The 15584-nt window shown below is 47.5% G+C and overlaps 1 protein-coding gene across 9 annotated transcripts in view; it reads right to left on the bottom strand.

Annotated features, from left to right (window-relative positions):
- Positions 1 to 15584, bottom strand: part of ATRN (attractin) — a 221859-nt gene that overhangs the window by 122138 nt on the left and 84137 nt on the right. For all 9 annotated transcript variants that reach the window (XM_061583542.1, XM_061583543.1, XM_061583549.1 and 6 more), the window contains exons 8-12: positions 14143 to 14386; positions 11667 to 11850; positions 9093 to 9247; positions 4919 to 5003; positions 1237 to 1457 (exon numbers count right to left, since the gene is read on the bottom strand). In XM_061583542.1, the coding sequence (XP_061439526.1) occupies positions 1237 to 1457; positions 4919 to 5003; positions 9093 to 9247; positions 11667 to 11850; positions 14143 to 14386 (889 nt within the window). The remainder of the gene's footprint in view (positions 1 to 1236; positions 1458 to 4918; positions 5004 to 9092; positions 9248 to 11666; positions 11851 to 14142; positions 14387 to 15584) is intronic.

The raw sequence follows: 15584 nt of genomic DNA, 5'->3' as shown, positions 1-15584 counted from the left end.
GTTATCTCTAGCCATTTAGGCCTTTCTTAGTAAAGACACTTCTACCACTATCCGACCCCACCTCAATATTTTCTTCTGCTCTTTTCTGTACTTTTGCCAGCTCAACAACATGTTTCCCGAGATGGGGAAACAAGAAGCTGCCTTATACCAAGGCAGATCATTGTTCCATCTAGCTCAGTATGGGGTACACTGAGTGGCATCAGCTCCTGGACGTTCCAGACAGGGATCCTTCCTAGCCTTACCTGGAGATGCTGCTGAGGACTGAACCTGGGACCTTCTGAATGCAAAGCAGATGCTACAGCCCAAGAACTGCAGACAGCATCCCACATTCAGGTGCGCCGTAGATTTAGAGAGCAACAATCCAATATATGGCCGATTATAATGTTCAGCCTCTTTCCTCATAATCACCAACTTTTTCATGTCTGCAGCGCTCTGAAGTTATTCTGTCCGTGGATTTCCTGCTACCAGCAAGATTTTTCTTTTTTCTTTTTCTTTTTGCCGGTAATTTGGATTCCAGTTTGTATGCGAAGCAAAGAGTTTCTACATCAAAGTGAATTTGCTCCTCATTTATACTAAATCTCATCTGCTATTTTGTCATCCATTCACTTTATTCACAGATATCCTTTCAGGATCTCTTCTCAGCAAGTTTGGGATTTTGGTATTCTTGACTAATTTCATGTCATCCATAAAGCTGCCTACTTCACTGTACATGCACCCTAACTCCATTTTTTTTAACAATTACACTAAGCAACGCTCTTGCAGATGCATAAAAAGACTTCCCCCCTTTATGCCAGGTTAGCTAAATTTACAGAAAAGCTTCAAGTGAGGGATCTAGTCAACCTCTGTGTGAAGAGCTCACGTTCACAATGTCTACTGGGATTGCCCTACCATTTTTTGAAGCAAGACCTCCCTTTGCAAAAGAAGCCATGCTGTTTCTTCCTCAGCAAGGCTTGTTCTTCTCTGCCCTTAACAATCTGTCGAACAGCTCCAAATATAGCTGACAAAAGGAATGCTGTTTTTAGCAGTAAAGTTTTGTGTCGTAGTGCCAGATGACATCCCAGCAGATTCTATATGCCTGAGAAATGGTTGAAGTTTTTACTTAAGTATGTTCTTTAACCACCAAATCATTCTCCATTATCAGAAGACCACAAAACGGCCAGTCCAACATCACTAACCAAGGACAATGTCAAGCACACCACAGAAATAAAAGCCAACGGATCAAATTACAATGCCTACCTTGCCAGGAAGAGCATTCCTCGATAGTTCTTTCTTGTTGCTGCACTGTGGCCAGTTCCCAGGGGAGACACTGGGCAATGGAGCTATTCCACACACATCGGAGGCCAGGGCCTGCCCTCGAGCAGGTGGTTTCATTGATACATGCTTCACAGCTTTCCGGGGTATATTTCACGATGTCACTCAACAGGAGGCTATTGAAACCTCCAAATACAAACATAGTACTAACAAAGGAAAGGAAAAGGAATAGATCAATGGTTTGTTTTTATTTTTAAAAAAGATATAATACAAGCCACTTCTAACAGGCTGGTCTTTGTGCTTCTAGGACCCACAGAAGTCTGGCTTGGAGACTCCTCTGAGGCACTATGCCTGTCTCAAATCAAAGCACTCCCATTCCATGTGAAGTCGCCTTCTTGTTCATGAACCCTTCCTAAGGCCATTAGCCTTCCAGAAGGCCCTGGGCAACTTGCTGCCTGCTGACCTTGTCAAGCAGCTGCCAGGCCCACACATGCTGCTGGGCTGCATTTAACTTGGTGGGTCACAAGTGGCGCAGGCCAGTTTCCGTAAAGGTAATATTTCTACAGAGCTCAGCGCTATCAGACTGTAACCGAACACCAGTTTATGGTACAAGAATCTAATCGCTTATGCCGCAATACTGAAAGAGTAAAGAGCAGGCAGGAGTGAGTTTACACACTGCGTGATCATGCACCTGGCTGCATAAGTAAGTGATTTGGTATGTAGCTTAGCAATGGACTGTCAGGTGTTTTTTGAGACATGCATCTAGTCCTCTTGGCTACAGAGGCATTTGGGAACATGATAGCTGGGTTCAACGGAAACCTTAGAAACAGAAGGAGGGCAAGGAGCTGCTCTGCCAGCAGTGGTGAGTATGGCTTTAGCACTCTGGACATCTGGAGTATCTCTTGGTTCATCTCTTCCCCACCCCCACAATTATTTCCTGACCCTTATTTTATAGCACAGTGGGGAGGAGAGCCTGGCTGGGAGTCCAGAGTCTGTGAGTTCAAATCCCCGCTCATGTCTCCTGGGTGTCAAGGGCCAGATAAAGACCACCCCACAGCGAGTGGCTCAGGGGTTACATGCCCTGCCACCTGTGCAGCCGTGGGCAAGCTGCATAGTCCCAAGGAGCCCAGTTGCCCCCCAGCTGGCAGTTGCGGACAAGGAAGGGGCTGGCTTGTGCAGCTGTGGCAAGCTGAGCAGGCTCTAGCCAGCTGGGGAGGACGAGCCTCAGAGGCAGGCAATGGTAAACCACCTCTGTATACCGCTTACCATGAAAACCCTATTCATAGGGCAGCCATAAGCCGGGATCGACTTGAAGCAAGTCCATTTCAATTTTTCAATTGTATTTTATGTTTAATTTACTCTGTTTTTGTTTTTTATTGCGTACAATTTTAATATGTATGTGTGTGATTTTATTGTAAGCTGCCCCGAGTGCCCTATTATAGAGCAGAAGGTTGGGATAGAAATATTTTAAATAAATAAAAATAAAATAAGGAGGCAGGGCTCACATGTAACGTCAAGCCATGATTTAATACACTATAGTTTCATAAACCATGACTTAGTGTTGTATGCGCACGTGACCATAGAGATTGGCATTACTATTACTACTACTCCTCTTGCATTTAGTAGCACTTACGTGGTGTAGCGGTGTAGTGTTATGTGGTGTAGTGGACAGCACTTGTGGTATAGTGGTTAAGGTGCTGGACTATGACCTGGGAGACCGGGGTTCAAATCCCCACACAGCCATGAAGCTCACTGGGTGACCTTGGGCCAGTCACTGCCTCTCAGCCTCAGAGGAAGGCAATGGGAAACCCCCTCTGAACACTGCTTACCATGAAAACCCTATTCATAGGGTTGCCATAAGTCGGGATTGACTTGAAGGCAGCCCATTTTTTTTTCATTTTTGCAGGCCACCCATTAGCCAGTTTCTATGTGCTTCCAATCCTCCAGTATGGACCAAAAACCCTAAAGCAGGACGGAGGAATGTGTGGCCTCCCAGATGCTGCTGGGCTACAAGTCTCACCATCTTGGCCACTGGCCCTGCCAGCTAGGGCTGCTGGGAGTTGCAGTCCAACAACATCTAAAGGGCCAGAGGTCCCCTTTCCCTGACCTAAAGTTTTGGGAAACCAAATGCATACACAGATGCATAGCTCACATAATGTACCCCAGTGGCAGGATTTGGATTTTTTTCAACGTAGAAATATTGTGGGGTACAGAGCGCACAGAACTCTTGTAATAACTCAGTTGAGAAAAGGAGGCCAGAGTTTCAAACACAGACTTTTTAACTGAATCTAAGAAGTGTGAAAATGGTGTTTTAAGACAAAAAAAATGGTGGCTGTGCAGATTAAGTGACGGATGGCTGAAGTCAAGTGCAGTGCGGTAGATACAAGGTAGAGTTCAGAAAAGGGCCAACAGTAACACACAGGAGCAGCAAACAGCTTTCGCCCAAGAGACGAAGATTTAAGACAGAAGCTTTCAGAAAGGCGATAAAACTATGTTGTTATGATAGGAGGTACATTAGCTAGCGAATGGGGTGGAAAAGCTGAGTTGGAAACTGTTGTTCAAAGCAAGGATGGAGGCAAAACTCAATGAGCTAAACAGTCATGTTTCAAAACTAGTAAAAGTGGGTTTTCACAATTAACCCATGGAGCTCATTACAATGGGAAGAAAATAGCAAGGCAACTAGCATAAAACTGACAATAAAGAACACCAGAGGGGAAGGGAGCAGTTTCAGGCCCACTTCAAAAGACAATTTAGACACACTTCGGCATAAGAAAAAAGCAACTAAACTGCACGTTGACTGTCATGCGCTTACAGAGTGCAGATCTGCTGGGAAGCTGTTAGCAAGAGCACGACAAATAGACTGACTATCACCAAATATAACAATCCATACGCAGTAAAGATGCTCCCCCCACACCCAAACTGAAGAGCTACTGGAAGAGGAAGCATGACTTGGTGGCCCTTTTTTGTGCTGAAAGGTATCGGCAGCTGAATTCACATGATCACCCTAGCAAGGCAGCGCCCCAGGTGTCCAAGGTCTCCACGTTTGTTTTGTGGACTATATTAGGGCAAGGAACAGCTACCGATTTTTCAAAGGAACAATGCAAAGACAGCCCCCTTCCCTGCTGTCACATGGCTGCCTCCATCTTCCAACAAGTCGCCCTGGGCTCCTACTGGGAGGAAGGGCAGGACTACTACTACTACCACCACCACCACCACCACCACCACCCCTAATACTAATACTAATAATAATAATAATAATAATAATAATAATAATAATAATAATAATTCAGGGCAAACACTTGCTGCAGGGAGCCTGCTGTCCTCCTATAGGCTCCTCACTGGAGATGTTTACCCTGAACAACTGAGGCAGGCCTCAAGGCCTCTTTGCTTGCGCTGCCCCTTCATGCAAGTAACAACATCACAGAGCTAACAGCCTAAGGAAAATATGATGAGCACAACGGCAGACTTTGGCAGCCATCCGGAGCAGGAGATGCAAGTGCCAGCAGAGATATTGGGGGTACAGCAGGAGCACTTCCACCTCATATGCGCTCATGCACTCAGTTGTACAGGGACAGGGGTGCAGGGCCAGACCTGGGCACTCCCCCCTTCTCTCCACACCCACCTTCCACAAAAAAAAAAAAAACCAGAAGACATTTTGCCCTCTTACTTGTTGCTCAGCACAGCGGAATGTCCAAATCTGTTGACATCATGAGGGAGGTCAGGTGGAGGCAACACGGACCAACGATCGCAAGCTAGAATGAAGCAAGCCTCATTTCAAAGAAGTTCCTTCTGGCACATTAACTGACATTTTAGGTGGAAGGTCTTTCTGCATTACCCCAAAAGCAATTTAAATGACAACACAGGACCCACATTAGCAACTCCATACAGCAGAGATTTCAGAAGACACATCCAGTCCATACCCAGATGCAGTTTCCTAAGGAGACCCTACACAAGACGAGAGTATGCATAACTGCAATTATTTTCACCATTCTCTTCATTAACTGACAGAACCAGTTTTGCTGCAAGTACCTGTTCTGAATGGCTGGGGGAAGGAAGTCTGACCTGTGCAAAAAGTGTTTTAGGACTAGATGGTATCATTATATATAAACGCTATGTAAGTTTATGCAGCTGGATAAATCACTTGCCACCCCAAATTAATGCCATGGGTAGCCAGGAGGGGTCCTGTTCTTTTGTCGGTTATTGGACTAGCAGGCTCTGCTCCAGGTAGAAGAGCTTCTGCTTGCCATGGCTTTAAGGCAAGGAAGGGAGCAGGACAAAATGCCCAATCTCTTCTGTCCTCGCTCCACAAGTTGTCCTAATATTTAGCATCCCATTTCACATTTGCTTTCATGGATTCCCAGATTATTCCTAGGCACACAAAGGCACACATACTCACACCTTGGAAGGAAGTCCAAAATAATAAAGCTGCCTCAACCAAACACACACACACACACAAAGAAGAGGGTCAACTGTAAGGTTTAGTAAATGTGCCACATTCAGGTTCAAAGGACTTCCTCCCTGGAACATCCCCATGCCTTCCCTTCTAACGGCTCAGAATCTTTGGTCAAAAGCAACATGGCACAAATACCCAGCCACTGACCATACCCAAATACCCAGCTCTTTAAATCCTTTGCAGAAATCAAGACATTTTCCAGATTTTTGGGGGGGGTTATAATGCAGTAATATGTAAAGGGGGGGAAGTTTCAACCTGTTCTGGGATATTAACTGAGTTTTATTTTTTAGTGCATAACGTAATAGTATTGTGGATCCCATTCCAGGCTTCCAATCCATACATAAAAGCTTAATTCAAGATGGATTTGGGGCTACTTTATAATTTAGGACCCAAATATTGTTTAGAGCGCTCGCTCTCTCGCTCTCTGCTTCTGCTGTCCATCTTCTCCCTCCTCATCTCCATGGTGCGGTAACCTCTGGAGGCAGGAGGAGAGCTGTATATATGATTCCTCTATTCAGTAATCATGCCAAGCCATAGCTAGCACAAGCTAATTTGTGAAAACGTTTCAAGCCATGGCTCTGTCAAGTCTCCTATCGTGGCACACCATGGGTAAGCTTCCTTGAGTCCTACAAAGCCTCAATTCCTTCGAATTATATTTTGAACGGTTGTGAGGTTGGAGTTGTTAAACAAAGCTGATGGGGAAATCTCTTATGATTCCTAAGTGGATACCTCTTGATGGGTTCCCCCCCCAAAGCCTTGCTATGAAATATCTTAAAAAAAAAAAAGCACTTAGGTCAGAGAGAACTGCCACAATTAGGCCAGAGTACGTGGTCTAAACTCAACACACATATACCCAACTCAGCTCTCAGGTAATGACCAAGATGTGACCAGGAGAGAGACACTCACAGCCCCCCGGCCCAAGAATGCTTTTAAGGATTCTGTGACTGCTCAGCTCTCTCTCATACACACACACACACACACAATCAATTCCTGGGGCAAATACAAACACACACGTTCACTATAAAGAACACAAAACAGATTCTTGCCACCAGAGGGTTCACAATTTGTATTACCATGTATATTAAAGCCAGCTGGCAGGGGAATGGGGGGAAGAGGCAGCGAAGCTGGATCTGAAGAGTCAAGCATCTACAGTATGCCTCGGCTAAAACACAGGGCTGCAGCTCCACTGCTGCTACAGACTTGTGTGTGTGCGACACAGCTTCTTCCTCCTCTCCTCTCCTATCCCCTCTAAAAAAACCCACACACATTGGGGGGGCCCTCCAGAGCAGATTTTGGGGGCACACAGAGGAAAGGAAGCAGAAGTCCTCTTGCATCCACAGAACTATGCACGTGGAGCATTGCATGAAACTGTCATGACCTCGGCATACACCTCTGTGCCCTTCTCAGCTTACTCCTTTCTCTCGTCCAGGCAACAGCTACGCCCTATTTCTTTTTCTTTCCACGCGCCACTGCACAGCTGGTTATCCAGACTTAACGTGTCTCTATAGCCAAGACTACACCGGAATACATTGCTGTGCATTAATAGATGGCACCAGCAAATACGACTAGACATGCTGCATGAACTGAAGCCATTAGACTTCTGGCAACTTTGAACAGTTCTGGATGAGGCTTTGTTGCATGAAGGGGTGGGTCTTTGGCATTCAGGGATGGGCTCCTAATAGAGTTTGGACTAATGGCTTCTAACCCCGTGAGAGTCATGGCCAGCAGAGATTTTACAGATTATTTAAACTCAGTGCGATAGCTTTTTTTTTTTTTTGCTCAACTGTTTAATGGGCACATGAGCCGTTCCAGTTTTTAAAGGCAGGTCTAAGGGAAAGCGATCCAGAAATTTTAATGGTATTTTTGATCCATCAACCCAAGAGCTGTGAGGCCAAGGAACATATTTTTGTAGATCAGGAAGAGCCCTTGGAATGCTTTGACTCCACACACATCTCTTTTTGACCAGAGGGAGAGGGAGAGGGAGAGGGAGAACATGCTGTGAAAAAGGTTTGCATTCTTATAAAATATACCCCCATTTCTCAGGGAAATAGTTGCCAGTATGTCAATACACACGGAAAAGAGCTATGTGTTCAGCAACTGCATCACTGTAAAGGGTCCTTTGATAGCTTTGAAGAGATAGTTACAATGCTGGAGGTAGGGGGCAGGGACATGCAAAGCTAGGAAAGAGGATGCTGAACTCTTGCACAGAAAAATACTAAGAAAAAAATACTGCTGTGCTACAACTTGTGAGTAAAATGAATCATTCAAGACATGCAGGAGTTATGGTGAGGTTTTCATAAAAACCTAAGTGTGGTATTAAGAGATAATCTGGATTTTATTCTTCCTTGTGTAAACGGATCCTCATCTTGCCTTAAGAAAAAGAACATCCACATCATGGATTTGTTGAATACTGCCCTCTGCTGGCTATTCAAAGTTTATAATCAAATTAGGTCCCTACCACATGCCAACATCTCCTGGGCACTCCTGGGATAGCACTTGAGCACCCACAAATGTATGCAGCGTGTCAAGGACCAGTCTATCCTCTTGAGACAAGAGCTGGCCTGGCTATCTACACGACTACTTCTACAATGATGTGCTGGACAGGCAAACGTTACGCACGTATGCTGTTTCTGGTCATACATCTTTTCCTGGGATTTACAAACGTAATTCACAGCACACACATTCACACACCCCTTGCAATGGACTGAAGGGTGTTCACTCTTCAAACCAGCAAAACCCTGAAAGCAAGCAACATTTTACCACCACCTCAGATCAGTGGTGCTGTGTTGCTTCCAGCATACAGTCATTTTTTTCCCCCAGATACAAGTGTCTGTAAAAGCAAGGCTTGGAGCAAACAAAAATTGCACTGTGGCAAGAGCCCAACAGCAAATCTAAGCTAGGCATGAAGTTGATCATGGAAGAGCTGCCTGCAAGCAGCATGGGAAACTAGAGACAATGCAAACTCAGGACTGTCTGCTTCCATTTTAGGCAGCCTGCTTCTATTTTGCCCTGGGGGATACTGAGCGCAGAGCCATGTGCAGAGTCTTCACATGGCAGCGTCACAGGAAAATTTGCTGGGGGCTTCCCTGGGTAACCAGTTTGCTGCACATGGTATAAATACCCAAATTAAGTTTATCAGGCAAAGCTCATAGGCCAAGCACTGTTACTGAACTACCCCACTGCTGTGGGTGAGCAAAAGGTGGGGCAGAAAAGGGAAATGGGGCAGGCAACAACCCTTTAGCATTAAATGCAATACTGCAACTAAAAAGGCTCTGGCAATTAGCTGGACCCCTAATTATAGCTACAGTATTCCATTTGTTAAAAAAAACCCAAAAACTGAGGAATGGGTTTTTCCCCTTGTTTAATTCAACTTCTAAATGAAACTTACCTAGATCATAACCCATAAAGTCTGAAGAAAAGCACTTGGCACCATGGCTCATAGAGGTGTCGTTGTGAGTGTTTCCGCCAAACACCAGCATGGTCCCACTAATGATCACAGCAGAATGCAAGTATCGAGAAAACTTGCTGTCTTTAAGAATTGTCCTACAGAAATAACAAGGAATAGGATTTCAAGAGACCGCCAACACCTAAATCCTCAAAGTGTCTTCTAAAACCAAGTGAGGACAACCGCACCTGAAAGAGCCAAAGCTCTTAATTAGGCAAGCCAGAAGATTGCAGTACAATATCTTAGAGGTAGCACAGAGCAGCATTATGGAGGCTCCAGGTTCAAAGGCATCAAGGCCTATTACTCATGACAAAAGCCCCTTTGCAAAAATTCAGACCAACTCAAGAAGATAAGTGGGCAACAAATCAGAGTTACAAACAATGATAATAAATGCTTTGTAAATGCAACACAATGAATAAAAAACACAATCAGGTAAAAACTCAAGCAGTAAATAATGCTAAAATCACCATCCAATGCAGGCTGCACACAGCCACCAGCTGACTCACTACTTGCCCATGCCCTTGCCTACAAAAGCCTTTTTTGCCATAGGCACATCCCTGGAAGAGAAAAGGGGATGCAGCAGCTGAATGCTCATCAAGTGAGGATGGGCTTCCTTCTGAGCTGAGCCCTTCTCTTGAAAAAGAAAGATCATGTGTTGGTCTGAGTCTTTTGGCATTAATAGCCAGTAATTAATGAGCTGCAGAGAACATGGGGAGGGGAGAGAGCGGGACAAGGGAGGGAGAAAGAGAGAAACTTCCCTATACTGTTGGCTTCCTGGCCAAGCTTGCTTTTGCTTCTGCCACTCTGTGCAACATTGGGATGAAGGGCAGGATACAAATCTAATGAATAAAGTTAAGTGCAACCTAGTCCTCAACAGAGACTGGCTTAAAGGCCAAATCAAACATGGTGGTGGCAGGTTCATTTGCTGTAATCAGGTCTTCCCCACCAAACCCCTATACAGCAGCAGGTTTAAAGGTCAACAGAGGTGTGTGGGTGGGTGCTGAACCCTTTTCCCCACTCATGGTTTCCCCATTGAGATCACATCTCTGCTGTTTTTCCCCCAGCTGGGGCTCCAAAACTGCAAGCAACTCCCACCAGGTAGCTGGGGGAAGATGCTTGGGAAAGGGCAGACAAGCAGGGGCAGGTCTCAGCCTTCCCTCCCTGCCCCAATGACCCGCCCCTAAGCCTGCTTTAGAGGATGTGCATCTACTTGGGCCCTGATATTCCGTTTTACCTTTTCCTACAAATGAGGGGGGAAATTCTGTGTAAAGCAAAATATGCATATGTACCTTGGTGTTGCAAACTTAAATGCACAACCCATGCATAATTTTAAGAGAGCGCATTGACTCACTGGTTCTGAATAGTTAATGCTATTATAAAATATACATTTGTTGTTGTCCTCCCTTTGCCTTCAGCCAAATACCTTAATTAACTTCATCAATCTACAAAACTCTTCCTAACTACTGTGTATTATGATCCCCCATGTATATACTAGACCTATTCAGGGTGTGGTCAATACATTCATCATAGACTCATAGAATAGTAGAGTTGGAAGGGGCCTAAAAGGCCATCGAGTCCAACCCCCTGCTCAGTGCAGGAATCCAACTTAAAGCATCCCCGACAGATGGCTGTCCAGCTGCCTCTTGGATGCCTCCAGTGTCGGAGAGCCCACCACCTCCCTCGGTCATGGGTTCCACTGTTGTACTGCTCTAACTGTTGGGAAGTTTTTCCTGATGTTCAGTCGAAATCTGGCTTCCAGTAGCTTGGGGCCATTATTCCACATCCCGCAGTCTGGGATGAATGAGAAGAGATCCTGGCAGTCCTCTGTGTGGCAGCCTTTCAAACACTTGAAGAGGGCTATCATCAACCCTCCTCTTCTCCAGGCTAAACATGCCCAGTTCTTTCAGTCTCTCCTAACAGGGCTTTGTTTCCAGTCCTGATCATCCTCGTTGTCCTCCTCTGAACCTCTTCCAGTTTGTCTGCATCCTTCTTAAAGTGCTGTGTCCAGAACTGGACACAGTGCTCAAGATGAGATCTAATCAGTGCTGAATAGAAGGGAACTAATACTTCACGCGATTTGGAAATTAGACTTCTGTTAACGCAGCCTAAAATAGCATTTGCCTTTTTTCACATTCCACACCCTCTCTTGAGGAGGGGGAGGGGGGCAACCTCTGTCAAACGTCGTAACAAGACCTGCTAAAGGGTCAAAACATTCAATTTTTTGTCACTTATTTCAGCAGCGGTAGCCAACATGGTGACCTCCTGGTGCTTTGAACTACCACTCCCATCAACCCCAGCCAGGATGGCCGATGGTCAGAACTGATGGGAATTGTAGTCCCGAGCATTTGGAGGGCACCATGTTGGCTGCTCCTGTGTTACAGCAATATTTCCCCAACATTTTAAGTTTTTCAATCAATTTACAGTACATTGCAACATTAACTAGAGTGTCATGGCTCTTTAGCTGGCCATATAAGACTGAAAGTTGCATAGTGAATATATGTTTATATATACACTTACCACTTGCCCTTATTAACGTCATACTTGTATAAATCATCAGTTAACCTGTATTTGTTGGCACTGAATGCCTTGTAACCTCCATGGGTGTAGACAGACTTGGTGTTTGGATCATACACGCTGCTGTGGCCATAGCCTCCTTGAACTAAGGCTCCACTTGTCTGTAAAATGCTCCACGTATTTGTAGCTGAGAGAGAAAGAAAGGCAGATATGAATGTGCCATACTTAACCTGCAGGTGTCATACGCTCCAACACAATCACTACTAACAGCAGGGTCATGCTCCTTACAGAAATCCTTCCTATGACCAAATAAGAAAGAATGTCCCTCTGGTTCATAGCTACCAAAATCTGAGCAGGGACTTTTTCCAGAAACAAGAAAGAAGCATAATTTAAGCAGGTTTACATACTGGCAAGATATAAGGTAACACTTGTATGCTACCAAGGTTTATGGGGTGTGTGTGGGTGTGGTGTGGGTGTGGTGGGTGTGGTGTGCGGTGGGTGTGGTGTGCGGTGGGTGCGGGGGGTGCGGGGGGTGCGGGGGGTGCGGGGGGTGCGGGGGGTGCGGGGGGCGCGGGGGGTGCGGGGGGCGCGGGGGGTGCGGGGGGCGCGGGGGGCGCGGGGGGCGCGGGGGGCGCGGGGGGCGCGGGGGGCGCGGGGGGCGCGGGGGGCGCGGGGGGCACGGGGGGCGCGGGGGGCGCGGGGGGCGCGGGGGGCGCGGGGGGCGCGGGGGGTGCGGTGGGCGGTGGTGGGTGTGGTGGGTGGTGGGTGTGGTGGGTGGTGGGTGTGTGGTGGGTGGGTGTGGTGTGTGGTGGGTGGGTGTGGTGTGTGGTGGGTGTGGTGGGTGTGGGGTGGGTGTGGTGGGTGTGGGGTGGGTGTGGGGTGTGGGGGGTGTGGGTGTGGGGTGTGGGGTGGGTGTGGTGGGTGTGGTGGGTGCAGGGTGGGTGTGGGGTGGGGTGGGTGTGGGGTGGGGTGGGTGTGGGTGTGGGGTGGGTGTGGTGTGTGTGGGTGTGGGTGGGTGTGGGGTGGGTGTAGGGTGGGTGTGGGGTGGGTGTGGGGTGGGTGTGGGGTGGGTGTGGGTGTGGGGGGTGTGGGTGTGGGGTGTGGGTGTGGGGTGGGTGTGGTGGGTGTGGTGGGTGCGGGGTGGGTGTGGGGTGGGGTGGGTGTGGGTGTGGGGTGGGTGTAGGGTGGGTGTGGTGTGTGGGGTGGGTGTGGGGTGGGTGTGGGGGGTGTGGTGTGTGGGGTGGGTGTGGGGTGGGTGTGGGGGGTGTGGTGTGGGTGTGGTGTGGGTGTGGTGTGGGTGTGGTGGGTGTGGTGGGTGTGGTGGGTGTGGTGGGTGTGGTGGGTGTGGTGGGTGTGGTGGGTGTGGTGTGTGGTGGGTGTGTGGTGGGTGTGGTGTGTGGTGGGTGTGTGGTGGGTGTGGGTGTGGGGTGGGTGTGGGGTGGGGGTGGGTGTGGGGTGGGTGTGGGGTGGGTGTGGGGTGGGTGTGGGTGGGGTGTGTGGGGTGGGTGTGGGTGTGGGTGTGGGTGTGTGGGGTGGGTGTGTGGGGTGTGTGGGTGTGGGGTGGGTGTGTGGGGTGGGTGGGTGTGGGGTGGGTGTGGGGGTGGGGGTGTGTGTGGGGGGGGTGTTGTGTGTGTTTTGAAAGTTACCTACCCCAATGCCAGAGGATCTGCAATATCAGATCCAACTCAGAGGGATTCACAATCTACATCAGATTAACATGAGTGAGGCTGGATTCTTGGGGGGAAGGAACAGAAATGGAAAAAGGCATGTGAGCACTAAGGATCTATGAAGGAAAAGGCAGGTGACAATGGAAATGTACACACTGTAAGGCCACAACAGGAGTGGACGCCATGAAAAACTGAGGGTGAACAGAGAGACAAAATAGTGTAGCTAGTCTTGCAAAGAGGAGACAAGCACATAAGGAGAGCCTGGCTGCTGGATCAGGCCAATAGTCCATCTAGTCCAGCATCCTGTTCTCACAGTGGCCAACTATGGGAAGATGACAACGCACAAACACATAGGGAGATAACCAAGCACAGGCAATATGATATAAACCCAAGGCAAAGATGGAGGACTGAATCCATCGTAGCGTGAACTGAGTTCCGCTCACACAACGGGATTTCCCCTTCCTCTCCTCCCCACTGCAGCTCCCCAAATCTGCTCTAGAGAGTTCCCCAACCTTCCGCGGCAGATGCTGGGGGCAAGTAGAGGGCTGCAGGGAGGGAGCAGGAGAAGGGAGCGTCCCATTGCACAAGCAGCATTCTGTTCCACTCACACACAGATGCCTTTTGAATCAGCCCAAAGTCTAAAGCAATGGTATGATTGGCGTTATGAAAAGACAGCAAAACAGCTGAGGAGTTTTTGAGGAGGGAGAGAAGGCTGAAGAAGGGAACTTGTATGTTAGCTTCTATTCCTATACAGTTTCTCTTCATCTCTTCGTGAACGATAGGCTAAGGATCATTGTCAAGGCAATACCCACCCAGATTGTATTCCTGCACACTGCTGATGTATCCATAAAGAGGGCAGTGCCCAAAGATGACCAGCATCACAACGGCACCATCTTCCAGTGTGACAATGTGTGCTGAGTGGCCAACAACAGCGTATTGCTCCTTGGCGTTTGGGGTCACATGAACCCATGATTGGTTTGAAATGTGAAACACCCACAGCTCATTGGTTACATTTCCAGATTCATCTATTTTGCCTCCATACATGTAGATTTTATTCTAGGGAAAAAAGAGGTTTATTTTATATTAAAATGTGTTAGTAAAATGACCAAACAAGCAGACTCATAACCACTTAACTACCCTAGCTAATAAAGAAGGTGCCCTTGCACACACATGCACATTGTAGAATGAATTTTGATTGCCACTTTGAACACAATCATTTCTGCCATTACTAGCACATTATCAAGAACCACCAGCTGCCTAATCAACAGCCGAATTTCAACCTCACTTCCCACCACCTAAAATTCCATCCCAGACTGCGGAAAAAAGGTGTGTAGAGGAATAGTTCACATGCAGAAAGATCATCGCTTCCTGAACCAGATGGACGACAACTACAACGGTGGAAATGACAAGGGCAAGCTTACCTTACTCTGTGATGGATCCAGAGATTTTTGGCTACAAAAATTCTGCCAAGAAGTCTGTCCCACAACCTTTAATAAAGCTGCTATGTAAGGCGATCAGGGTGTTTGGAGTGAGATGTTATCAGTATGCTGACACTCTGATTCCTCTGTCATCTGAATCAGAGGGGGCTATACTGGTGTGGAAATGGTGCCTGGGTTCAGTAACAAATGGGCCAGATGCGGGCCAATAAACTGAGGATGATTCATGACAAGACAGACACTGTGAATAAGGAAGCTCTTGTGTTCAAGAACTAGGTACAAAACCTGTCCTAGATAAGATTTCACTCCCTCTGAAAGAGGAGGTATGTTGCCTGGGGGCACTTCTGGATCCATCATTGCCACAGGAGGCGCAAGTGGCACAGAGTGCCTCCCATCAACTTGAACTCGTTTGCCAGTAGTAGCTGTTCTTGGACAGCAATAGTCTTGCTACCCCTGATCTGTTAGCCTCCTAAGTGGGTTAACGTAATGCGTTATACATGGGGCTTCCCTTCAAGATGATTCAAAAGCTTCCAGTTGGTACAGAATGTGGCTGCCAGAATTGTAACAGGTAGAGCCAGACGGACTCGCATTACACCGATTCTAAAGGAGTTACATGGCTGCCCAGTCACTTCCAAGGCAGCTTGCCTTTAAAACTCCGCATGGGTGCGGACCCAAATACCTGAAAGAGCAGCTCTCCTTATATCAGCCTGGCCATATCCCAAGATCTTCTTCTCTTCAAGAGGAGTCTCTTCTCTCTGTGCACCTCAGCCAGGTGAGGTCCGTAGCCCAACAAGGAAGCATGCCCTCCAGAATACCCT

The sequence above is a fragment of the Rhineura floridana genome, chromosome 9 (genome assembly GCF_030035675.1).
Source record: "Rhineura floridana isolate rRhiFlo1 chromosome 9, rRhiFlo1.hap2, whole genome shotgun sequence".
In the NCBI taxonomy this organism is placed as follows: domain Eukaryota; kingdom Metazoa; phylum Chordata; class Lepidosauria; order Squamata; family Rhineuridae; genus Rhineura; species Rhineura floridana.
Note: the sequence above shows the minus strand (reverse complement) of the source record. Positions and strands in the feature narration are given on the sequence as shown.